We start from the raw sequence: 26,476 nt of genomic DNA on the forward strand, positions 1-26,476 counted from the left end.
AAATATTACACATTCTTAAAATAAAGATGAGCACATATCTCATTTCATAAATGTTTATCCCAACAGGCCAACAGCAAAACAAGGCGTCACATTTCCACTGCCTAAAGTGCGACTTTGTGTGCACAGACACTAATAAGGTTGTGGCGCACCGTAGGCAGCATCAGAAACGAGACTCTATCAATGCTGCAGGCTTTGAAAAGTTTACACCGTCCCAGCCTTGTGGAATTCAAGGCTGCAACCATAATCAGAAACAGACACATTACCATTGCCTCAAGTGCCAGTACTCGGTCCTAGGACTCAGCCAGATGTCCGCACACAGGTACCGACACCTCGAATGAAGTTTCTTTGGGGAGTAATCTGCGGAGAGGCTCCCCAGCACCCCTTATGAGGGTGCAAGAACAAATCAACACTTTAAGACTGTGAAATTCATGCCCGTCCAAGCTACCCTGAGAAGTAGTAGTGAACTGGCGAATACGGCCTCAAGTGGGCACGTTTTAGAGCCCATGTGTTGAACATTTGTGAGCTACACAATGTAGCCTTGTACAATAGCATATGTGTTATCATTAGCCTTACATATCACTGTAACATACCAAGTGGTGTAGTTGTTAATCTTTCTACTGTACCTTGTATCCAATTTTTGCTAGACAGTGAAATTTGTACGGATGAATTACCCATGTTAACCATATATAAAGTGAAATCTCTTGTGTACCATATAGAAAAGTGGATAACTATACATGGTGTATATGGTGTTGTGGTTGTACCGGTGAGCCTTATAGTCATAGGCAAGTAATGGGACGTGGTCAGGTCAGGTTATACACCAGCCTGTACCCATGACCACTGTGGCCCACTACAGCCCACTACCTGCTGCCCACTTTACATGTGGACTATTAACTGTGTTATTCTGTTGGTTTAGTATGAACCAATGTACTATTGACTAATATTACTGAATGTATGTGATGTAAATGGTATTCAATACCGAGAAAAAAAGAAGCCTCAGACTGTATGAAACCCGAGTGCCTTGTTGAAGGTTAAACAACAGTGTCTTTGCGCTAGTGTCTTACTGTAGGTTGGTGTGGTGTAGTTTGTGTGGTAGACGTGCAGGTGCTGTGTGTACCTGCCGCCCGTGCCTTCCTGTGACCTGTACCACTATCGCCCACCACCACCATCATCACCACCGCCACCTCCCTACTCGTGCACTCCTACACCTGAACACAGCTTATCTGAATATAATTTTATACTATTTATTTTTTAGTGTTACCAAATATTAGTGCCAAGTACTGTATTCTGTACTCATTCAATTATTTCCTGTAGTGCCAAACATTTTCTACTTGTTTGTTTTTAATTTGATGGCTAAGAATGTGCCAATATCATAGTGTTTATGATTTAGAAAATCTTATGATGTATAGCACCAACTCGTGTATTCTGCATTGCATATTCAAGCCATGGTGTAGAATTTCTAGTGAAAATGGCAGCATAAAATAGGTTGAAAGTGTGTAGTTAGTGACTCAGCACAATGGTTGTGCCTCGCCTGCCTCACCATCCCGCTCAGCATTCACTACGTGTACTGCGTGTCTGAGGCAGGGAGCTGGGGGATCTCAGGGCAGTCTTTGGCCTGGGGGACCTGCTTGCCCCATGGAGGTAGTCCAAGCTAGTTTACAAAAAAAAAAAAACCTCCTTAGTGAGAAAGTAGGCCACCAGGCCTCTAAGCAGTAGAGTGTCTTGTTTGCTGTGATGTAGATATGTAGTATTAGGAAGACATGACCAACAGTAGCCAGTGTGAAACACAAGACGGCCGACAGCATGCCTGTCCCCTGCTGCACCTCCTGCTGTGTCTCTTTTTTCAGCTTTACAACTTTATATATTTCTTCCATGTTGTTATTTGTATTATTCACACACTTTCCCTGCTTGCACCTTTTTGATCTTGTATAAAGTGTGTGTGGTGAGTGGAGTAGGGGTGGGGTGGTGGCTGTGAGTGAGGCCCACCCACCAGCTACTTGCTTCTCACTCTGGAAGGTGCACCGCCCAGTAGCCTCAGTTTCAGCTCACTCAGCACTGCTGATGCATTTATGTACAGTTCTATTTATTATGGTGGGTGTCCCAGATGTGGAGCCGGCCTACAAGGTGATGCTCAGCCGTTGCACGCCTTCAGTAGTTGTCTTCTCAATTACTTGAAAAGTTATTGTAATAGGATATATATTTACTGTTGGTGAGCAGCTACAATGGCATTGCCTTGTAGGGCAATATGACTTATCCTGGCACTCCTCTAGTTTAGCTTGCTGACATTTTAACCCATCTTGGTGCCTGAAACCCCTGGAGGTCTAATACAGTCTCTCGAGAGTCATAACACTTAGCTCTGGAACTCTGTCACATACTCCAAAGCTCAGTGATGATTCTTGAAACTCTGACACTGATCTCCAGAACCCAGGCACTGATTGCTGGAACTCTGGCACTGATCTACAGAACCCAGGCACTGATTGCTGGAACTCTGGCACTGATCTCCAGAACCCAGGCACTAATTGCTGAAACTCTGGCACTGACTTTAAAGGTTCTGGAACAAACTTCTAAAAGCTCTGGCACTAATTAAGCCTTAGCACTCAATGTCCAGAGACCTTTTACTGACTTATGGCGCCCAAACTATACTGGATAAATTCTCCAGAGTAAATCGCCATTCTGGAAAGAGATGGAAGGAACTGTTGGAAAGGGAGGAGTGTCAGGCTGGGAAAGAGGGCCTCACCGAGCCTCTAGGACGGGTGGAAGGGTGTTGGACTGGGCACCGCGGCCACACGCTGGGCCGCCCGCCCACATCATCATCCTGGCAACTTACTCAAATAAAGTGATACATTGAAAATTTGTGTTTTGTTATGATCCTAAAATTTTCCATGGTGTAATTGTGGGTTCAATAATAAAAATTATGAGTGAATGATTGACCATTTCTGCCCAAAATGGTGTGTTAGTGGTTTTGCAAGAATGTAACCACCTTATCACCAACATATGTAATTTTCACAACCCATTGTACCTTTTTGTATATATGTATAAATAAAATAATAATAAAAATCAAAATAAAACATTCGTGAAACCTGTGTATTGTCAGCCATGGAGACCAATAACTGTATTATGCAATACTGTACAGTGTAAAAATATTTTGTGAGAGTTTGTGTTCATAATTATTCAAGCATTTTCTAGCAATTATAATTCCATCATGATCGCATCTAAAATGCATCATTATATTCAGATTCAGATTCAGATTCAGATTCAGATGTTTATTCAGGTAAGGTATATACATACAAGTGATGTTACATTAATGGATTTATATATAGATAGAGCTAGTACATACAATGCCTAAAGCCACTATTACGCAATGCGTTTCGGGCAAGAAAACATTAATATCTAGAACTTAATACTAATTGAGCATAAAGAATAAAAGATGTTGAGAACAAATACAAATAAAGATAAAAAAAAAGGGGGAACATGACTGAAAAAGCAGCACAAATACAATAGGTTGACAAACAGTGTTGATTAAAAAAAAAAAAAGAAAATAACAGACATGGGTTGAGAATGTGATATGGGCACTCAGAGAACACTATGAACATCAAAGACCCGCAACTTTGCAGTTTTGCCCAAATATTGCTGAAACAAAAGAAGTTTTTCCAGAGGCAATTTATAAATTTCCCTGTATCAACCAGGTTATAATTTTTTTTTTATCTGAGGGCCACTAATAATGTTTATTGTTTTCCCATTATTGGGAACAAGAAGGTTCTTTGATTTATTGGATCCCACTATGTCAAATATACATTAAAGTGCCCAAAAGTTTCAATCTGCCTGGGAATCCAACCTGGGGTCGAATCAGTCATGAGCAGACTGTGCTGCACAGTGCTGCTGTGCTTTGAAAGGAGAACTCTCGAAATCTGCTATAGGTAGATTATAGACATTTGTGTTAACATACACTAAATTATATAGTACCACTTCAACCAGTAAACATTTGTATTAGTATTACAGTTTACTCCTGAGCTGCCTGTGTGTTTACAGATGTATATTGTTCTGAAACTATGGTATGTATACCTCTTCAAGACCTTTGGAGCCATGCAGTTCTGGTGCAATTTGTGTAAAGGTTTCAACCTTCCCCCCTCGATGACTGCAAGAGTTCTAACCAGTTGAGAGGCGGGACCAAAGAGCCGAAGCTCAACCCCCGCAAGAATAAACTAGGTAAATGGTAATGTTGGGAGACGCGTCACAATGACACGTCAGTATTTATTCAGAAAGACTTAGTTAGAAGTTCGACACCGCTCCTGTGCCTGGTAAGTCCACTACGGGCTCACCTTAGTCCGTGCTACTTGTCCCGCTCCTGTGTCGGGTAAGTTACGGGCTCACCATAGCTCGTGCTACTTGGAATTTATTCAGAGTAGCTGAATCTATTACAACAACAACAACAGTTAGAAGTTGCTGTTGTCTTCAGTTGGAGGAATGAATCAAAGGAAACATGAAATACATTCTTGTTCCTATAGCTGGATGCTCGATTTTTAACTTGACATTATCTTAAGTTGTTATTTTAGACAAACGCCCACTTCCTCGAAGTAATTAATGGATGTAATTAAACAAAGATGCATTGCCAAGCCCTACGACTTTTCTTAAAATAGGTTTACCTGATTGAACAACTGAACAACTGTTATAGTGCAGAAAACAGAAAAAAGGTGGCCATCCACTTAGACCGTCTGGGATCGAATAATGACGTGCAATAAGCGAGGTCGTCAAGTTCAAGTTGTTGGTTGGCTTTTATTTTGTTATATAATCTATAATAATAATAATAATAATTTATTTAGGAACAGTACATCCATAGTTGCAGCGTTACAGTACAAACATTCTGTTAGATTTAAAGATAGAGGTAGTACATACAATACCTAAAGTCACTAGTACGCATAGCGTTTCGGGCAAACTATTATTCTGTTCCCATTTACCCTGTCACCCCATTGAGTAGTATTTTCTGGGTGTAATTTGATTTCGAGTTCTTGCGAAGCTGGACTTCCGTAGGGCACTGTTGAGGGTGTCTACTGGTTTCGATCCCATACGGAACACGTGTCCACCAGCCGGCCAGCGCCTCCGTCATGGATACCGCGCTCCACTATTTTCCTCTCTTGTCCTCTGCTGCAGGCCGTTCCCTGCGCTAGGTCATTGCTCACTGCATCATTCCAGCACCACCATAGACCCCTTCGAGTTATAGAGACGCTGTAGGAACCTGTAGCATGGCTTTCGATTGGCTTATACCTGCCTCCTGCTGCCTGCGTCCTCGGCAAGGTAAGGTAATGGTCTTTTTTTCCCACACTTTTTCACGAGGTCTCAGTCTTCATAATTCCAATATTTAATAATAATTTACCCCCTTACATCAGTTTTCCGGGCTCCTGTGTAAAGATGTGTGTGTGTCTGTTGTTGTTGTTTAAGATTCAGCTACTGGGAACAAAAATTTCATTTTTGGACATTTTCAAGAGGAAACTAGATTTATTCCTCCAAGGAGTGCCGGACCAACCGGGCTGTGGTGGGTATGTGGGCCTGCGGGCCGCTCCAAGCAACAGCCTGGTGGACCAAACTCTCACAAGTCGAGCCTGGCCTCGGGCCGGGCTTTGGGAGTAGAAGAACTCCCAGAACCCCATCAACCAGGTATCAACCAGGTAAAAAGTGGCAAGTAGCACGGGCTCTAGCAGTCCCCGTGGTGTAGTGGTAAGACACTCGCCTGGGGTTCCGCGAGCGCTATGTCATGGGTTCGTATCCTGGCCGGGGAGGATTTACTGGGCGCAAATCCTTAACTGTAGCCTCTGTTTAACGCAACAGTAAAATGGGTACTTGGTTGTAACAACGATTCTTCGCGGCGGGGATCGTATTCCAGGGACCTGCCCGAAACGCTACGCGTACTAGTGGCTGTACAAGAATGTAACAACTCTTGTATATATCTCAAAAAAAAAAAAAAAATGGTGAGCCCGTAGTGGACTTGCCTGGCACAGGAGCGGGGCTGTGGGGTGGGGGGTTATAGACGATTTCTGTGGGTTTAAGTCGCGTGGATAGGTCAAATGTGGCCTTAATTATTAGGGTTGACTGGAGGTTGGCAAGGTGAGAAGAAATGAGCTAAACCAGTAGGGTTATATGGGGTCTTGGAAGGTTATTTAGTGACGATACAAATAATGTGCTTTGTCTCCATGTAACTTGAGGCCATTCTTGCTTGGCCTCACCCTTGTGAGTTTAAGGTAACCAGGTCGCCCATTGCAATAGAATACAATATTAAATTTGTTTTCATAAATGTGTTTTTAAAACATTTATAGCCGAGTTAGTTTACATAAGTTTACAGGGAATTAGTGACTTAAGAAAAAGTCTTAAAAAGAACATAATATGATATCTGACGATGAGAATACAATTTAAAGGACTGCTATAAATTAACCATTCAATGACTTTGTACAATCAATTGTCACACCCTCAACACACTCAGTCAACAGATTATAGGGCAAACCTGGATCAAAATTCTTCCGAACACACAGTTCATGCAGCATAGATCTGACTTCCAATGTACTCCAAATGCCTGTCAGTAAGCCATCTCCTTTTGACAGTAGGTCTGTCAAAATTTCAATTATCCAGCTGGGGGGGTCTCCCCTGCTTTCTCTCTCTGTTGACTAATTGTTTTATTAGTAATAATAATAATTTATTTAGGAAAAGTACATACATAGTTGCAGGGTTACAGTACTAACATTCTGTTTGATTTAAAGATAGAGGGTAGTACATACAATACCTTAAGCCACTAGTACGCATAGCGTTTCAGGCAATCTATCCTGTACATACTGTTGTTTCAGATTTAGCTACTCAGAACGAAATGTCCATGTAGCACTGGGTATAATGAGCTTGTAAATCCTGTACACCTGCTGTATAATTATATACATATCACTCATATCGTTGTATTTCCCAGCAATTAAGTTTATATTTCTGGAAAAGTAGGAGTGGCCAGTGACAGGCGAGTACATGAAAAAAAAGTAACTGACTTTGCTGGATATGTAATTCTCTTCAGGGAAAAGATAATCATTCGTTTGTGAAGAGTTTCTTCATGTGTGGAAGTGGACATTAGAGCAGATATGAGAGTGCAGTGAGTGCGAGGATTGGGGACACACACAAGATTCGTCTTGAATATTTTCACAATTTACAGTTAAACTTACCAAGAAGTTTACCAATAGAAGCATAAAATAACTGAAGCAGAAAATAGGGGTTGGGGCTTGGGGGGGGGGGGGGGGCAAAAATATAGCAGGAGGCAGAACAAATGATAGAATGCAACATCTATGACAACAACTGTTCTAATATTTAGGTCAACTGTTCTAATATTGAAAAGGTCCCCATAGGGTCCCCAAGGTCCCCAAGGCTTAGATATTGACTGTTAAATGACTTTATCTTTCGACCAGGTATCAAGATGAGCAAATTTACTGGAAATGATACTTGTTCTAACTTTTAGTTTCTAATATCATTTCAGACTTAAATATTAGAACAGTTGTTGTCATAGATGTTGCATTCTATCATTTGTTCTGCCTCCTGCTATATTTTTGCCCCCCCCCCCAAGCCCCAACCCCTATTTTCTGCTTCAGTTATTTTATGCTTCTATTTTCTGCTACAATTATGTATTTTCTGCTACTATTTTCTCCTACTATTTTTTTGTTCCAGTTATTTTCTGCTCTTACTATTTCCTGCCCCCTGTTATTTCCTGTCCCTACTATTTCCTGGTCATTACTACATCTTACCCCCCTACAAATTTCTGCCCCTATTATTTTCTGCCTCAATGATTTTCTGCCACTTACTATTTTCTGACCCCTTTTATTTCCTGAGATCATACTATTTCCTGTCCCCTATTATTTTCTGCCCTCTATTTTTCTTACCCCCCCCTTAAAAGATAAAATTTGTCCCCTTAAAAGTCTTGAAAATTTTGCTATAATCTTCATTAAAATTTAAACTATTCCAGTGTTTAATTCCATATTTCTTAAATTGGAAATTATAGTGTCTTGGGTTATTGAAATAGGCGTTGCAGGCTCACCCTCCAGTCGTACTAATATCAGCATTTAATACTAGGTGAGTTGTGAAGTGCTTCTTGGTCTGCTTGTGAAGGCTCTGGAGGCTGTAGGAGTGTAAGGTAAGGGTGATTATTGATGTTTTTCCTGAGTTTGCAGACTGTTGTGGGAGGCATTATGCTTAGGCATAACATTTTTATTGTAGATACTGTGAAGTAATGTGTGTTTTGGGGAAGACTCACTGTGAGGTAATATGAGTTGTGGGGGAGACTTACTGTGAGGTAATATGAGTTTTGGGGAATACTTACTGTGAGGTAATATGAGTTGTGAGGAACTTACTGTGAGGTAATATGAGTTGTGGGGAACTTACTGTGTGGTAATATGAGTTGTGGGGAACTTACAGTGAGGTAATATGAGTTGTGAGGAACTTACTGTGAGGTAATACGAGTTGTGGGGAATACTTACTGTGAGGTAATATGAGTTGTGGGGAACTTACTGTGAGGTAATATGAGTTGTGGGGAACTTACTGTGTGGTAATATGAGTTGTAGGGAACTTACTGTGTGGTAATATGAGTTGTGGGGAACTTACTGTGAGGTAATATGAGTTGTGGGGAACTTACTGTGTGGTAATATGAGTTGTGGGGAACTTACTGTGTGGTAATATGAGTTGTGGGGAACTTACTGTGTGGTAATATGAGTTGTGGGGAACTTACTGTGTGGTAATATGAGTTGTAGGGAACTTACTGTGAGGTAATATGAGTTGTGGGGAACTTACTGTGAGGTAATATGAGTTGTGGGGAACTTACTGTGTGGTAATATGAGTTGTGGGGAACTTACTGTGTGGTAATATGAATTGTGGGAAAGACTTACTGTGAGGTAATATATGTGTGTTGTGGGAAAGCCCTATTTATTACAATCTATTACAGGTTAAATATGATATAATTTTTTTGGTTAAGATTTGCACATATGTCTTTACATTATAGTAAGAAAGAAAGAAATTGGCGTCCAGTTCATAAGATATTTAAAGACTCGTCTCGAGGGTCATCTTGGCAGCATGCCAAATGGCACTAGTTTCATTCATGTCAACCCTGACATGACCATGTAAGATGTGTGCCCAAATGCGCACTTTATTAAATATTAGGTGAGGTTAGCACCTTGTGTTTGGCCTTCAGCCTCGAACACAGACATTTCCATATATATACAGTATATATATATATATATATATATATATATATATATATATATATATATATATATATATATATATATATATATATATATATATATATATATATATATATATATATAAGGATTGTATAATTTCAAAGACAATAAGAAAAAGTATCACTTTAATTACAAAAAATGAAATATAAAATTTGTTTAGTCATTAGGACAAATGCCAACAGACATAGAATTAGACATTGACAAACGTAACTCTTTGTTATGCGTCAATAATTTGAATGTAAACACCCATGTCATAGAAACGGACATAACAGCACCAATAAAGTGCTTTCAGTCTCGTTGGTAACCTTAACAGCTAAATGAATATAAATAGTGAATTTTTTTCCCAATCAAAAATACTATTTGTTTAAATCTTCCACTATTACACCTCCATTATGGCATTTAATTAATTATATTTTATGTCATCCATACCTCGCAAAGGTAATATAATAAGATGATGTCTTCAAAGATGATTTTTAAATGTAAATATGATTAGAAAAACAATTGAAAAAGTCACTATTGAACTACTAATAGTCGGAAGACAGATGTTCCACCCTGCTAGCACATGATGAGCACAAGAGATTGTATCCTTAAATTACAATTCAAACAAACAATACATATTTTTCAAATCCTAATGATTTAATTGAAAGATAAGTCAAAATAATGGTTTTTAAAGTCATGAAAATCGTTAATCAGTGGAACAGAGCTGTTATTACAACTGTGATAAACCATCTTAGTTCCTATAGATCTGTAGTCATAGTTGGGAGGTTGTTTTGGAAAGCTTCCACCATCACTGTACAAGCTTAAACAACTTTCACACTCAAGTCTATGATGATGATAATCCTTGCTGGAAGGCACCAGTTGGTATGACTCTGTAGTCTCTATACAGGCCTGAGGCGGGCTGGTTTTTGGCGGGTAAACTCTGTGGTTTTCAAACATGTGATCCACTGAGCGATCTACGAACATGCCATCTCCCACTGAGCGATCTCCGAACATGCCATCTCCCACTGAGCGATCTCTGAACGTGTGATACACTGAACGATCTCCGAACACGTGATCTTCTATTGAACGATCTCCTACTGAGCGATCTCCGAACATCAGCTCTTCCATTGAGCGATCTCTGAACGTGTGATCTACTGAGCGATCTCCGAACATGTGGTCTCCCGCTGAGTGAGCCCTTTGCACCTTTTCTGAAGTCAGCTGCTGCCTAAGTAGCTCCTTTTTAAGAAGGTTGCCACGCATCGAGTACTCTGTATGTAGACTTCCTCTACCATACTGATCTGTCGTGATCAGTTGATTCATCGGATGACCTTCTCGCAGCTGTTCCCTCGGCCGCCTTCCAATCTGTTCTCCAAGGATATGATCTCCCATTCCACCTCCCAGGCGATGTTCTCCACCCGGCCAGGAGAACACAGGCGAAGCACACGGGAAAATCGTCGGAAGACTCAAGTGAGATTCGTTGGAAGCGGCAACTTCGAATCCTTCGTTCTTCGGTAGATGGGGATTGTCTAAGGGCCGACCTCCGAAACCAGGAGACTCCTCCGTACGCCCGCTGATTGGAACGAGAGGCGGCGGAGGCTTGGTGTTCGGAGATCCCTTTCTCCCGGCACCTTCTGGGGCCTTGTAGCTCTTGTGTCCGCCTGCGGAGCCTCGACTTCCCCATTCTGGAAACACAGACGAAACTTGATGAATATATTGATCAATAAAACCGCATTTGTATTGCTAATCATGGGGGATATATGATAATTTGACAGCCTTTAAGATCAATATATAAGATAACTTGATCCAACAGTAGAGGAGGAGAGTAGAAACTGGATCCAACAGTAGAGGAGGAGAGTAGAAACTTGATCCAACAGTAGAAGAGTAAAGTAGAAACTTGATCCAACAGTAGAAGAGTAGAAACTTAGGAATACATTGTATGGAATGAAGAACAGAATGAAGAACAAGAACACATGCGTTCTCTTACAGGGGAACGAAAACCGCGTGTCACTTTGGTCGTCCTCCACCTGTGGATGGCAGTGGGTGACACCGACCCCCTGGACCCCCGAGGGTGACACCGACCTGGACCCCACGGGGGTGACCCCAAGTCACCCCCGTGGGTGACTTGGACCCCGTGGGTGACATGGACCCCCGTGGGTGACACCGACCCCCTGGACCCCAGTGGGTGACACCAACCCTCTGGACCCCCGTGGGTGACACCGACTCCCTGGACCCCCGAGGGTTACATGGACTCCCTGGACCCCCTGGACCCCCGTGGGTGACATGGACTCCCTGGACCCCCGTGGGTGACATGGACTCCCTGGACCCCCATGGGTGACATGGACCCCCCTGGACCCCCGTGGGTGACATGGACCCCCCTGAACCCCCGTGGGTGACATGGACCCCCCTGGACCCCCGTGGGTGACATGGACCCCCTGGACCCCCGTGGGTGACATGGACCCCCCTGGACCCCCGTGGGTGACATGGACTCCCTGGACCCCCGTGGGTGACATGGACCCCCTGGACCCCCGTGGGTGACATGGACCCCCCCTGGACCCCCGTGGGTGACATGGACCCCCCTGGACCCCGTGGGTGACATGGATCCCCTGGACCCCCGTGGGTGACATGGAGCCCCATGGACCCCCGTGGGTGACATGGAGCCCCATGGACCCCCGTGGGTGACATGGACCCCCGTGGGTGACATGGACCCCGTGGGTGACATGGACCCCCCTGGACCCCCGTGGGTGACATTTACCCCCTGGACCCCCGTGGGTGACATGGACCCCCCTGGACCCCCGTGGGTGACATGGACCCCGTGGGTGACATGGACCCCCCTGGACCCCCGTGGGTGACATGGACCCCCCTGGACCCTCGTGGGTAACATGGACCCCTGGACCCCCTGGATCCCAGAGGGTGACACCGACCCCCCTGTGTAACACGGGTTTGGGTTCCTCTCTCTTTACTTCCTTCTTTCTACTCCCTCTACCCGTATTCTTACTTTTATTTCTAAACCAAGGGACTCCAAAACTTTTACCAAAGCCAACTCCACGCCACGTGGTCCTAAGACGATTGACCGACTTAGGATTCTACACCCAGTATGACGTGACCTAAGCTCTGAACAAAACCCTAGAGTCACCTCTGCTGCCACCACCAGACCAGTAATACAAGAGCAATGATCGAGGTCTGGATCGATCACGCTAATTAATCAACCTAGGGGCTTGATCCCCACTATAAACGATGACCTTGAGTGTGGAATAAATTACACAGTAATGATAATTCCGATTCGATGTTAGAATCGGCGCCCAATGCAACTCTGCCTCGTGTGGACCACGTGACCAGGACAAGTATACACATAAAACACATGGAAACAATAAAATGCAAATTAATAACAAATTTAATTTATTAAAAGAAAACTAAAACAAAATCTAAATATGTTCACTCCCTATCACTTTAACACTCCCTACTTGACCTGAGTGGCAAATGAGACTATTTCTATACTTAACAATAGCAACTATACCTTGGGCGACCACAGCTCTAGGTGTTGGGGCTGTTCTTGGGGAGAGGTAAGATGTTGACCTCTTATCCCAGCTGCTTCCGTGACCACACTGCCCTCCTCCTTGTCTGGTCTACCCCAGACAGAACATTGTATCCTTCCGCCTAGTCAAAGTTCTACCCAGTTACTAGCAAGGTTTAAGTTATAACAATTAAACTCTGTTGTACTTAATTGATCCAGACTGGTTGAATTATTTTACTGAATTAAATTACAAACATCTAACGGCAGAGCTGTTCCCGATCACAAAAATGGTTATTAAAACTTTGAGAAATAGTAGACCTGTCAACCCCTGATGACCTATGACCGCCGGTCACTCCGCCTCAAAAGTTAGATCTGATTCGTGACGTCACTGATGGTGACTTAAACTCAATAATTAGAATACTCTTGATATTGTATCCAGTACTATTATACAATACAATTTTAATGCAAAATGAATAAAGGCTAATTTTCTCTAAATTACTGAATACTATAGGATGATTCATTTTACGCAGCTATGAACAAAGCGTTGGTTATTTCCACCGCGAATTCCCCTGGGGGTCAGGTCACCATGCGGCTCAGCTTCCCATTCTCTTTTGTCGATAAACCACTCTGGATAATTCTTACAACAGCCTAGTTTGTTACACCTGGACCCCCGTGGGTGACATGGACCCCCTGAACCCCCGTGAGTGACAGGGACCCCCTGGACCCCCATGGGTGACATGGACCCCCCTGGACCCCCGTGGGTGACATAGACCCCCTGGACCCCCGTGGGTGACATGGATCCCCCTGGACCCCCGTGGGTGACATGGACTTCCCTGGACCCCCGTGGGTGACATGGACCCCCCTGGACCCCCGTGGGTGACATGGACCCCCTGGACCCGCGTGGGTGACATGGACCCCCTGGACCCCCGTGGGTGACATGGACCCCCGTGGGTGACATGGACCCCCGTGGGTGACATGGACCCCTTGGACCCCTGTGGGTGACATGGACCCCCTGGACCCCCGTGGGTGACATGGACTTCCCTGGACCCCCCTGGACCCCCGTGGGTGACATGGACCCCATGGACCCGCGTGGGTGACATGGACCCCCTGGACCCCCGTGGGTGACATGGACCCCCTGGACCCCCGTGGGTGACATGGACCCCCGTGGGTGACATGGACCCCTTGGACCCCTGTGGGTGACATGGACCCCCTGGACCCCCGTGGGTGACGGACTCCCTGGACCCCCGTGGGTGACATGGACCCCCTGGACCCCCGTGGGTGACATGGACCCCCTGGACCTCCGTGGGTGACATGGACCCCCGTGGGTGACATGGACTCCCTGGACCCCCGTGGGTGACATGGACCCCCTGGACCCCCGTGGGTGACATGGACCCCCCTGGACCCCCGTGGGTGACATGGACCCCCTGGACCTCCGTGGGTGACATGGACCCCCGTGGGTGACATGGACCCCCGTGGGTGACATGGACCCCCGTGGGTGACATGACCCCCCTGGACCCCCGTGGGTGACATGGACCCCCCTGAACCCCCGTGGGTGACATGGACCCCCCTGGACCCCCGTGGGTGACATGGACTCCCTGGACCCCCGTGGGTGACATGGACCCCCTGGACCCCCGTGGGTGACATGGACCCCCCTGGACCCCCGTGGGTGACATGGACTCCCTGGACCCCCGTGGGTGACATGGACCCCCTGGACCCCCGTGGGTGACATGGACCCCCCCTGGACCCCCGTGCGTGACATGGACCCCCCTGGACCCCGTGGGTGACATGGATCCCCTGGACCCCCGTGGGTGACATGGAGCCCCATGGACCCCCGTGGGTGACATGGACCCCCGTGGGTGACATGGACCCCGTGGGTGACATGGACCCCCCTGGACCCCCGTGGGTGACATTTACCCCCTGGACCCCCGTGGGTGACATGGACCCCCCTTGACCCCCGTGGGTGACATGGACCCCCTGGACCCCGTGGGTGACATGGACCCCCCCTGGACCCCCGTGGGTGACATGGACCCCCCTGGACCCTCGTGGGTAACATGGACCCCTGGACCCCCTGGATCCCAGAGGGTGACTCCGACCCCCCTGGACCCCCGTGGGTGACATGGACCCCCTGAACCCCCGTGAGTGACAGGGACCCCCTGGACCCCCATGGGTGACATGGACCCCCCTGGACCCCCGTGGGTGACATAGACCCCCTGGACCCCCGTGGGTGACATGGATCCCCCTGGACCCCCGTGGGTGACATGGACTTCCCTGGACCCCCGTGGGTGACATGGACCCCCCTGGACCCCCGTGGGTGACATGGACCCGCGTGGGTGACATGGACCCCCTGGACCCCCGTGGGTGACATGGACCCCCGTGGGTGACATGGACCCCCGTGGGTGACATGGACCCCCGTGGGTGACATGGACCCCTTGGACCCCTGTGGGTGACATGGACCCCCTGGACCCCCGTGGGTGACATGGACTTCCCTGGACCCCCCCTGGACCCCCGTGGGTGACATGGACCCCATGGACCCGCGTGGGTGACATGGACCCCCTGGACCCCCGTGGGTGACATGGACCCCCTGGACCCCCGTGGGTGACATGGACCCCCGTGGGTGACATGGACCCCTTGGACCCCCGTGGGTGACATGGACCCCTTGGACCCCTGTTGGTGACATGGACCCCCTGGACCCCCGTGGGTGACGGACTCCCTGGACCCCCGTGGGTGACATGGACCCCCTGGACCCCCGTGGGTGACATGGACCCCCTGGACCTCCGTGGGTGACATGGACCCCCGTAGGTGACATGGACTCCCTGGACCCCCGTGGGTGACATGGACCCCCTGGACCCCCGTGGGTGACATGGACCCCCCTGGACCCCCGTGGGTGACATGGACCCCCTGGACCTCCGTGGGTGACATGGACCCCCGTGGGTGACATGGACCCCCGTGGGTGACATGGACCCCCGTGGGTGACATGACCCCCCTGGACCCCCGTGGGTGACATGGACCCCCGTGGGTGACATGGACCCCCTGGACCCCCGTGGGTGACATGGACCCCCGTGGGTGACATGGACCCCCTGGACCCCCGTGGGTGACATGGACCCCCTGGACCCCCGTGGGTGACATGAACCCCCTGGACCCCCGTGGGTGACATGACCCCCCTGGACCCCCGTGGGTGACATGACCCCCCTGGACCCCCGTGGGTGACATGAACCCCCTGGACCCCCGTGGGTGACATGGACCCCCTGGACCCCAGTGGGTGACATGGACCCCCTGGACCCCCGTGGGTGACATGGACCCCTGGACCCCCTTGGGTGACATGGACCCCCTGGACCCCCGTGGGTGACATGGACCCCCCTGGACCCCGTGGGTGACATGACCCCCCTGGACCCCCGTGGGTGACATGGACCCCTGTGGGTGACATGGACCCCCTGGACCCCCGTGGGTGACATGGACCCCCTGGACCCCCATGGGTGACATGGACCCCCTGGACCCCCGTGGGTGACATGGACCCCCTGGACCCCCGTGGGTGACATGGACCCCCTGGACCCCAGTGGGTGACATGGACCCCCTGGACCCCCGTGGGTGACATGGACCCCCTGGACCCCCGTGGGTGACATGGACCCCCTGGACCCCCGTGGGTGACATGGACCCCCTTGGGTGACATGGACCCCCCTGGACCCCCGTGGGTGACATGACCCCCCTGGACCCCCGTGGGTGACATGGACCCCCTGGACCCCCGTGGGTGACATGGACCCCTGTGACCCCCGTGGGTGACATGGACCCCCTGGACCCCCGTGGGTGACATGGACCCCCCTGGACCCCCGTGGGTGACATGGACCCCCTGGATCCCCGTGGGTGACATGACCCCCTGGACCCCCGTGGGTGACATGGACCCCCGTGGGTGACATGACCCCCTGGACCCCCGTGGGTGACATGGACCCACATGGAACCCCCCTGGACCCCCGTGGGTGACATGGACCCCCTGGACCCCCGTGGGTGACATGGACCCACATGGACCCCCCTGGACCCCCGTGGGTGACATGGACCCCCTGGACCCCCGTGGGTGACATGGACCCCTGGACCCCCGTGGGTGACATGGACTCCCTGGACCCCCGTGGGTGACGTGGACCCCCTGGACCCCCGTGGGTGACATGGACCCCCTGGACCCCCGTGGGTGACATGGACCCCACGCGTCCCAAACCCCAGTGGGTCAGTTAACGACCGTAAAGTTATGTAAACACTACGCAGCAGTTTACAAAAATGTACACACACACACACACACACACACACACACACACACACACACACACACACACACACACACACACACACACACACAGGTCGTGAGAGGTAACCAGATATCACCTTGACAAAGAGTGATGCAACAGTTATTCAATATACCAAGAGTGGGGAAATACCTCGAAATAGCAGCTGCATTTCTCACACTGGCTACGATAACACCCCCCTTCCCCTACACGTCCATTCATACCCAACACACATACACACACACACCTATACACCTATGTTAAGTTGGGTAAGTTCTAGCTTCTGGAAAGACCTGGGTAAATACTGGTTTGGCAATATGGTGGTTGATTTGTCAAATAGACGCGGGTTACATGATACAGACGTGGGGTTATTTGATTGTTTCAAGCGTAGGCTACAGGTGTGTACGAATGAGTTTGGGTAGATATGAAAAGGAGCGGTGGCTCGTATGGATCCATTTTCCTTCTGCAGTTTCCATAATTGTTATGTTATTATATCCTTAGTATAGCCAGCCACGTAGCCGACTGCGCACAACCCCGGACTACGACGCAGATTTGAAATAGGATTTTTTGATGGCCTGTTTTCAGCGAACAACACAATCTGATAAGCGAGTTATTAGGTAATTCGTTTTGTTGTTTACTCTGTAATGTGTGTGTGTACTCACCTAGTTGTGCTTGCGGGGGTTGAGCTCTGGCTCTTTGGTCCCGCCTCTCAACCGTCAATCAACAGGTGTACAGATTCCTGAGCCTATTGGGCTCTATCATATCTACACTTGAAACTGTGTATGGAGTCAGCCTCCACCACATCACTTCCTAATGCATTCCATTTGTCAACCACTCTGACACTAAAAAAGTTCTTTCTAATATCTCTGTGGCTCATTTGGGCACTCAGTTTCCACCTGTGTCCCCTTGTGCGTGTTCCCCATGTGTTAAATAGACTCTTTATCTACCCTATCAATTCCCTTCAGAATCTTGAATGTGGTGATCATGTCCCCCCTAACTCTTCTGTCTTCCAGCGAAGTGAGGTTTAATTCCCGTAGTCTCTCCTCGTAGCTCATACCTCTCAGCTCGGGTACTAGTCTGGTGGCAAACCTTTGAACCTTTTCCAGTTTAGTCTTATCCTTGACTAGATATGAACTCCATGCTGGGGCTGCATACTCCAGGATTTGCCTGATACTCCAGGATTGGCCTGTGTGTGTGTGTGTGTGTGTGTGTACTCATCTATTTGTGTCTGCAGGATCGAACGTTGACTCTTGGTTCCCGCCTGTTGAGCATCGGTTGTTTTGTGTGTGTGTGTGTGTGAGAGATAAATAGGAAATTATCAGGAAAAAACGCCAAGCCATTACGACTATATAGCACTGGGAAGGGGTCAGGATAAGAATTTGGAAGAGAGAGAGAGAGAGAGAGAGAGAGAGAGAGAGAGAGAGAGAGAGAGAGAGAGAGAGAGAGAGAGAGAGCATGTAATACCCCCATACTAACAGGTTTATGTATGAATATAACATCATAGTGAGATGGCGAGATAGCTGTAATCTGCTGTTACTTTGTACTCTGAAACGCACCTTTCCCTCCAAACGCACTATCACCTTTCTAGCTATCTTACCACATGGAAAATCATAGTTTTTTTTAACAGTGATAAAAAATTACAATAAAATGTAATATATTAGTAATAATGAGAATAAATGTAATAAGTTAATAACTAATTTTATATTTTTTTTATTACTTAAGCAGATAGGAGTTTATTGCAACATATTGTATTGTGTAGTGTTTTGTTGTTATACAGTATAAGTATTTACATAAATATTGTGCAACATTGCAAATACTGGATCCATCTTTTGCATTTTTTGGGGGACACAGGTGTTCTCTCTGGAAATAATAGTAATATTGCGTTGTACAAAGCTGCCTCTGATTGCCACAAGAGGGCCGCGCAGTTCACTAATACCATCTGTATTAAAAATCACCTTAATATAGAACATGACTCCCTTAAAATCTTATCTCGGAAAAAAACACGGGTCTGATATCAAACTGAATTAAAAATATTATACTTCTAAGGCAACACTTCGACAGACTGTATTTGACCTTAATATTGGAAAAAACCCAAAACATGAAGCTGATATAGCAGACTTGTATTTTTAACTTATCTTGTATAAAATATTATTATTATTATTATTATTATTATTATTAACTATATCTACAAGAGTATATGTCTGTCCATGGTTGTTTACCAGAGGTTTGGGGCTAGCCTCGCCCAGTTTTGCATAATCATTGCTAAGGGGTAGGTGACCAACATGGACGTGTCGACCTCGTGACACAGCGGGCGCTATATAGTTTGATAACTACTTATCATGTAATCAAACTATAACAACAACACTTATAACTACTTCCCGGTTTGATACTTGCTTTTAAAAATTACTTTTAATGTTTTAATTCAGAAATAGAATGGTGTTAGATAAAAAATTGGTTAGTTAGGTGAACGCATGGAGGCCTCGTAGCCTGGTGGATAGCGCGCAGGACTCGTAATTCTGTGGCGCGGGTTCGATTCCCGCACGAGACAGAAACAAATGGGCAAAGTTTCTTTCACCCTGAATGCCCCTGTTACCTAGCAGTAAATAGGTACCTGGGTGTTAGTCAGCTGTCACGGGCTGCTCCCTGGGGGTGGAGGCCTGGTCGAGGACCGGGCCGCGGGGACACTAAAGCCCCGAAATCATCTCAAGATAACCTCAAGATATACCTTAGACCTCATTTAGACTATACAGTTCAGTTGTGGTCAGCTTATGGACATATGAACGTTAAGAAGCTAAATTTGCATCTTCTTAAAAGGCGATGGTTAAGGAGAGAGAGATACACATTATATCGAGGGAGGGAATTATCAGGGGAAAGCCCCAAGGCATTACGACTATATAGCACTGGGAAGGGGTCAGGATAAGGATTTGGGATGGGACGGGGGGGAAGGAATGGTGCCCAACCACTTGGACGGTCGGGGATTGATCGCCGACCTGCATGAAGCGAGACCGTCGTTCTGCCGTCCACTCCAAGTGGTTAGAGAGAGAGAGACGATTAACATTAAACAAAATAATAATAATCAGATGTTAAATATATATATCACTCCAAAAATGAACAAGAAATATTCGATACTGGATTCAGATATTTTCCAAACTGCTTTATTTTTTGTAAAGCAATTACGCCACAGAAACATGACTGGAAAGTAGACACCCAACCCCCCCACACACGTGAAAATAAAGGAATTTACGACGATTCGGTCCCTTTTGGACCATTATGTTGACTAGACCACACACTAGAAGGTGAAGGGACGACGACGTTTCGTCGGTCCAACAGGAGATGTTGGACCATTATGTGACGACACACATTTCCGTCAGTCCTGATAATGGTTGATAATGACTTGATAATGTCAACTTGATAATGGTCCATGACGGACCGAAACTGCCTATATATATATTCCAGGATGTTTGGGGTTTAGTCTTGACTATTGCTTGCGTTATTGAGAGTAAATAGGCATGCAGGCGATGAGTCACAATAACGTGGCTAAAGTAAGTTGACCAGACCACACACTAGAAGGTGAAGGGACGACGACGACGACGTTTCGGTCCGTCCTGGACCATTCTCAAGTCGATTGTCTTGAGAATGGTCCAGGACGGACCGAAACGTCGTCGTTCCTTCACCTTCTAGTGTGTGGTTTGGTCAACTTAAATAGGCATGTTTAGCAACAGTTGCTTAACCAACATGATGTTTCGTTTGGGAAGATATTCATCTTCCACCAGGAGACGTTCATATTTATACATCCCAGGAGATGTTCACCAACATCTAGGAGATGTTCACCAACATCCAGGAGAAGTTCACCAACATCCAGGAGATGTTCACCAACATCTAGGAGATGTTCACCAACATCTAGGAGATGTTCACCAACATCTAGGAGATGTTCACCAACATCTAGGAGATGTTCACCAGCACCCACAAGACGTTCACCAGCACCCACAAGATATTCACCAACACTCACCTGTGAACTTGAAGTAACGGTATTCATCGTGAGAGGCCGAGAGTCTCTCGACCGAAGGAGACTTGTTGAGCGCCATCCTTAGGCTCTGTTTGAGCTCGACCGAGGACACGCTCGCAGGTTTACCTGTAAAAGTGAAGGTTATACGTGAACAAGGTATAGCACACACACAAGCGGGACTAAAGAGCCAGAGCTCAACGCGTGCAAGCACAACTAGGTGAGTACACACACGCACACACACACACACACACACACACACACACACACTCCGGTGGATAGAGGAGTACCTAAGCAACAGGAGACAACGAGTCAGTGTGAGGGGTGAGGTCTCAGATTGGCGAGACGTTACAAGTGGAGTCCCGCAGGGATCAGTCCTTGGACCTATATTGTTTCTGGTATATGTAAATGATCTCCCAGAGGGTATAGATTCGTTCCTCTCAATGTTTGCCGACGATGCAAAAATTATGAGGAGGATTGAAACAGCGGATGATAGTAGGAGGCTACAAGATGACCTAGATAGACTGAGTGAATGGTCCAACAAATGGCTGTTGAAGTTCAACCCGAGTAAATGCAAAGTAATGAAACTAGGCAGTGGAAACAGGAGGCCAGACACAGGATACAGAATAGGAGATGAAGTACTTAATGAAACAGACAGAGAGAAAGATCTAGGAGTTGATATCACACCAAACCTGTCTCCTGAAGCCCACATAAAGAGAATAACGTCTGCGGCATATGCGAGGCTGGCTAACATCAGAACGGCGTTCAGGAACCTGTGTAAGGAATCATTCAGAATCTTGTACACCACATATGTAAGACCAATCCTGGAGTATGCGGCCCCAGCATGGAGCCCGTACCTTGTCAAGCACAAGACGAAGCTGGAAAAAGTCCAAAGGTATGCTACTAGACTAGTCCGAGAACTAAGAGGCATGAGTTATGAGGAAAGGCTGCGGGAAATGCACCTTACGACACTGGAAGACAGAAGAGTAAGGGAGGACATGATCACAACCTACAAAATCCTCAGGGGAATCGACCGGGTAAACAAGGATGAACTATTCAACACTGGAGGGACGCGAACAAGGGGACACAGGTGGAAGCTGAGTACCCAAATCAGCCGCAGAGACATTAGAAAGAACTTTTTCAGTGTCAGAGTAGTTAGTAAATGGAACGCACTAGGAAGTGATGTGGTGGAGGCTGACTCCATACACAGTTTCAAATGTAGATATGATAGAGCCCAGTAGGCTCAGGAATCTGTACACCTGTTGAGTGACAGTTGAGAGGCGGGACCAAAGAGCCAGAGCTCAACCCCCGCAAGCACAATTAAGCGAGTACAATTAGGTGAGTACACACACACACACACACACACACACACACACACACACACACACACACACACACACACACACACACACACACACACACTACTAAACGTTCACCAACCGACTGTTGGTGAACAGTCAGACAGGCTGCAGAGAGTGACAGTGAGGGGCGAGGAGTCTGGCTGGCGTAGAGTAACAAACGGGGTGCCTCAAGGATCGGTGCTGGGACCCATTCTATTTCTTATTTATGTAAACAACTTGACTGCAGGAGTTGAGTCTTATATGTCAACGGTAGCAGTTGATGCAAAACTAATGAGGAGGGTTGAGACAGATGAGGATTTAAGATTCTCCAGGATGACTTGATAAGGTTGCAGAGATGGTTCAAGAAATGGCTGCTAGAGTTTAACACCAGCAAGTGTAAGGTGATGGAAATCAGATCACGACCCAGGAGACCGAAAGTACCTCGTGGTTGGTAGGAAAGTAGGAAAAACTGCCTCCCTATAACAACTAGAGAAAGACCTGGGAGTGGACAAAGCTAACTCCAGAGGCTCATATAAATAGAATAACGTCAGCCGCATACTCTACTCTGGCAAGAGTCAGAACATCTAATGAGGCTTTTAGATCACTCTATACCACCTATGTGAGGCCAGTCTTAGAGTATGCCGACCCATCCTGGAGCCCCATCTTTTAGATCACTGTATACCACCTATGTGAGGCCAGTCTTAGAGTATGCCGACCCATCCTGGAGCCCCATCTTTTAGATCACTGTATACCATCTATGTGAGGCCAGTCTTAGAGTATGCCGACCCATCCTGGAGCCCCATCTTTTAGATCACTGTATACCATCTATGTGAGGCCAGTCTTAGTGTATGCCGACCCATCCTGGAGCCCCCAGCTTAAAACACACATGAGAAAGCTCGAAAATGTGCAGAAGTTTTCAACGAGACTTGTCCCAGAGCTGTAAGGGATGAGGTACGAAGACAGACTGAAGGAACTAAACCTGACGACGTTAGAAAGGAGGAGGGACAGGAAGGGAAGGGACATGATACAGACGTATAAAATACTTAGAGAGATTGACAAGATGGAAACAGAAGAAATGTTTACAATGAACAACAACAGAACAAGGGGACACGGACGGAAGCGTGAGACTCAGATGTGTCATAGAGATGTTAGAAAGTTTTCTTTTAGCGTGAGGGAAGTGAGTAAATGGAATGACCTAAAGGAACAGGTTGTGGAGGCTAACACCATTCATAACTTTAAAACCAGGTAAGATAGGGAGACAGGTCAGGAGTCATTGTATTAGACAACCAACGGCTTGACAACCGGGGTCCAAGACCTAGAGCTCGATCCTGCAGGCACAAATAGGTGAGTACACACACACAATCTAGGCACCCGGGTTCATTTCTCGACCTAAACGGAAACAATTGGGCAGAGTTTCATTCATCTGATGCCTCTTTTCATCTAGCAGTAAGTAGGTACCTGGGAGTTGGACAGCTGTCACGGGCCGCATCCTGGGAATGTGTGTGCGAGAGAATGGGAAATATATAATTGATATGATAGAAACAAATTGAGTGTTAATATATTTGGTAACCGACGGGTAGAAAGGCGGGACCCAAGAGCTAACATCTCGGTCCCATAGGCATAAGTAAGGTTATCTTGAGATGATTTCGGGGCTGAGCGTCCCCGCGGCCCGGTCCTCGACCAGGCCTCTTTTTTGTTCCATCTCCCCCCCTACCCGGGAAGCAGCTCGTAGCAGCTGTCTAACTCCCAGGTACCTATTTACTGCTAGGTAACAGGAGCATCAGGGTGAAAGAAACATTTTGCCCATTTGTCTCCGCCTCCACCGAGGATCGAACCCGGAACCTCAGGACTACGAATCCGAAGCGCTGTCCACCCATCTGTCAGGCGCCAAGTAGGTGAGAGTACTCACCTCTAGACAGGTTGAGTGTCAATATATTCGATAACCGACGGTTAGAAAGGCGGGACCCAAGAGCTAACTACACGATCCCGTAGGCACAGGTAGGTGAGAGTGTACACACTCACCTCGAGCAAGAGCCCAGTAGCGAAAGAGTGCAGCATCCTCTTGAGTGAAGGCACCAGAGCTCTGATGAGTCCACAGAATCCTGAAGATGCCCATCTCGCGGTCCACCCACTGGATGACCCGTCTGGCGGGGGCCTGGTCCAGGTTCTGACGGAGGAACTCCTCCAGGCGGAGCTTGCGGCGGGTCTTCATCGACAGGTCCATGGGCGTGTCGGTCACAGCCACGGGCGTCATGGTCCTCTGCAAGCACCAAAACGTATTTAGTGATGTGGGGTTGCATGGTGTGTGTTTCAAGCGTAGGTTAGACGTAAACATGAATGAGTTTGGGTGGGTATAAATAGGAGCTGCCTCGTATGGGCCAATAGGAGCTGCCTCGTATGGACCAATAGGAGCTGCCTCGTATGGGCCAATAGGAGCTGCCTCGTATGGACCAATAGGAGCTGCCTCGTATGGGCCAATAGGAGCTGCCTCGTATGGACCAATAGGAGCTGCCTCGTATGGACCACTAGGAGCTGCCTCGTATGGACCAATAGGAGCTGCCTCGTATGGGCCAATAGGAGCTGCCTCGTATGGGCCAATAGGAGCTGCCTCGTATGGACCAATAGGAGCTGCCTCGTATGGACCAATAGGACCTACCTGGCGTGGATCAATAGAAGCTGCCTCGTATGGGCCAATAGGAGCTGCCTCGTATGGGCCAATAGGAGCTGCCTCGTATGGGCCAATAGAAGCTGCCTCGTATGGGCCAATATGAGCTGCCTCGTATGGGCCAATAGGAGCTGCCTCGTATGGGCCAATAGGAGCTGCCTCGTATGGATCAATAGGAACTGCCTCGTATGGACCAATAGGAGCTGCCTCGTATGGACCAATAGGAGCTGCCTCGTATGGGCCAATAGGAGCTGCCTCGTATGGACCAATAGGAGCTGCCTCGTATGGACCAATAGTAGCTGCCTCGTATGGACCAATAGGACCTACCTGGCGTGGATCAATAGACGCTTCTTCGTATGGACCAATAGGACCTACCTCGTGTGGACCAATAGAAGCTGCCTCGTATGGACCAAGAGGACCTACCTCGTGTGGATCAATAAAAGCTTCTTCGTATGAATCAACAGGAGCTATACCTCGTACGAACCAATAGTCTTTCTGCAGTTAACTGTTATATATAAATCCACTTACATGTCCCACACAAGCGCCGTGGAGTTAACGCACTTCAGCTGCCAACGCGGTATCGAAAGGTCTGCTATCTAACGATGTCTGGTCTTATATATACACACGCCCGGATCTTAACTGTTATCTCAGGGATAGCGCCTCGCTCCTCGACGCCGGTGCCACACTGACGCAATAATTACGTTCAAAGTCTTGCACGATTATTTAGATCCGATCATGAGGCTGCTATCGTGGTGCCTGGGGTTTACCTGTAGGTGATTTCGAGAGTTTCTTTATTTCCAAAGCCCGGCTTGGGGCCCAGGCTTATCTTGGGATTATTTGGTTTATAAGGCTCTTGCATGAAGCGGCCAGCAGCGAAAAGGGTCTAAAACCTGTATTGACTCGCTATATAATACCCAATATAATATAAACACAATATATCTTTTATTATCGCTACGTCGGGTTAAGATACGTTGGATTCGGTTGGGTTGGGTTCGCTTGGATTGGGTTAGGTCGGGATAGATTACGTTAGCTTGGTTTGATTTGATTCGGTTAGGATGGATTGGGTTAGGCTGGTTTGGGCTAGGTCGGGTTTGGTCAGGTTGGATTGGGTTAGGTCGGATTGGATTGGATTAGGTCAGGTTGGGTTAGGCTATGTTGGGTTGGATTAGGTTAGATTATGTTGGATTACGTTAGAGCGGTTTGGGTCAGGTTCGGTTAGGTTGTGTTGGGTTAGAGTGGGTTGGCTTCCGTTAGGTGTTGGATTGGCTTAGGTTAGGTTAGGTTAGGTTAGGTGTTGGATTGACTTAGGTTAGGTTAGGTTAGGTGTTGGATTGACTTAGGTTAGGTTAGGTTAGGTTAGGTGTTGGATTGACTTAGGTTAGGTTAGGTGTTGGATTGGCTTAGGTTAGGTTAGGTTAGGTTAGGTTAGGTGTTGGATTGACTTAGGTTAGGTTAGGTTAGGTTA

At 47.4% G+C, this 26,476-nt stretch overlaps 2 protein-coding genes across 10 annotated transcripts in view; one reads left to right on the top strand and one right to left on the bottom strand.

Moving 5' to 3' along the window:
* LOC123771958 (zinc finger protein castor homolog 1) overlaps positions 1 to 2,848 on the top strand; it is a 397,241-nt gene extending 394,393 nt beyond the window's left edge. For all 9 annotated transcript variants that reach the window (XM_069337697.1, XM_069337698.1, XM_069337702.1 and 6 more), the window contains one exon: positions 67 to 2,848. In XM_069337697.1, the coding sequence (XP_069193798.1) occupies positions 67 to 338 (272 nt within the window). In that variant the 3' untranslated portion in view covers positions 339 to 2,848. The remainder of the gene's footprint in view (positions 1 to 66) is intronic.
* Positions 2,849 to 9,355: 6,507 nt separating this feature from the next.
* Positions 9,356 to 25,678, bottom strand: LOC123771957 (interferon regulatory factor 4). The gene is made up of 4 exons (XM_045764797.2): positions 25,540 to 25,678; positions 24,369 to 24,606; positions 21,013 to 21,135; positions 9,356 to 10,906 (listed from the first exon to the last, which is right to left on the bottom strand). Exons 2-4 carry the CDS (start codon positions 24,598 to 24,600, stop codon positions 9,882 to 9,884), a joined length of 1,380 nt encoding a protein of 459 aa, XP_045620753.2. The 5' UTR covers positions 24,601 to 24,606; positions 25,540 to 25,678; the 3' UTR covers positions 9,356 to 9,881.
* Positions 25,679 to 26,476: the final 798 nt, after the last annotated feature.

The sequence above is a fragment of the Procambarus clarkii genome, chromosome 38 (assembly GCF_040958095.1).
Source record: "Procambarus clarkii isolate CNS0578487 chromosome 38, FALCON_Pclarkii_2.0, whole genome shotgun sequence".
Taxonomy (NCBI): Eukaryota; Metazoa; Arthropoda; class Malacostraca; order Decapoda; family Cambaridae; genus Procambarus; species Procambarus clarkii.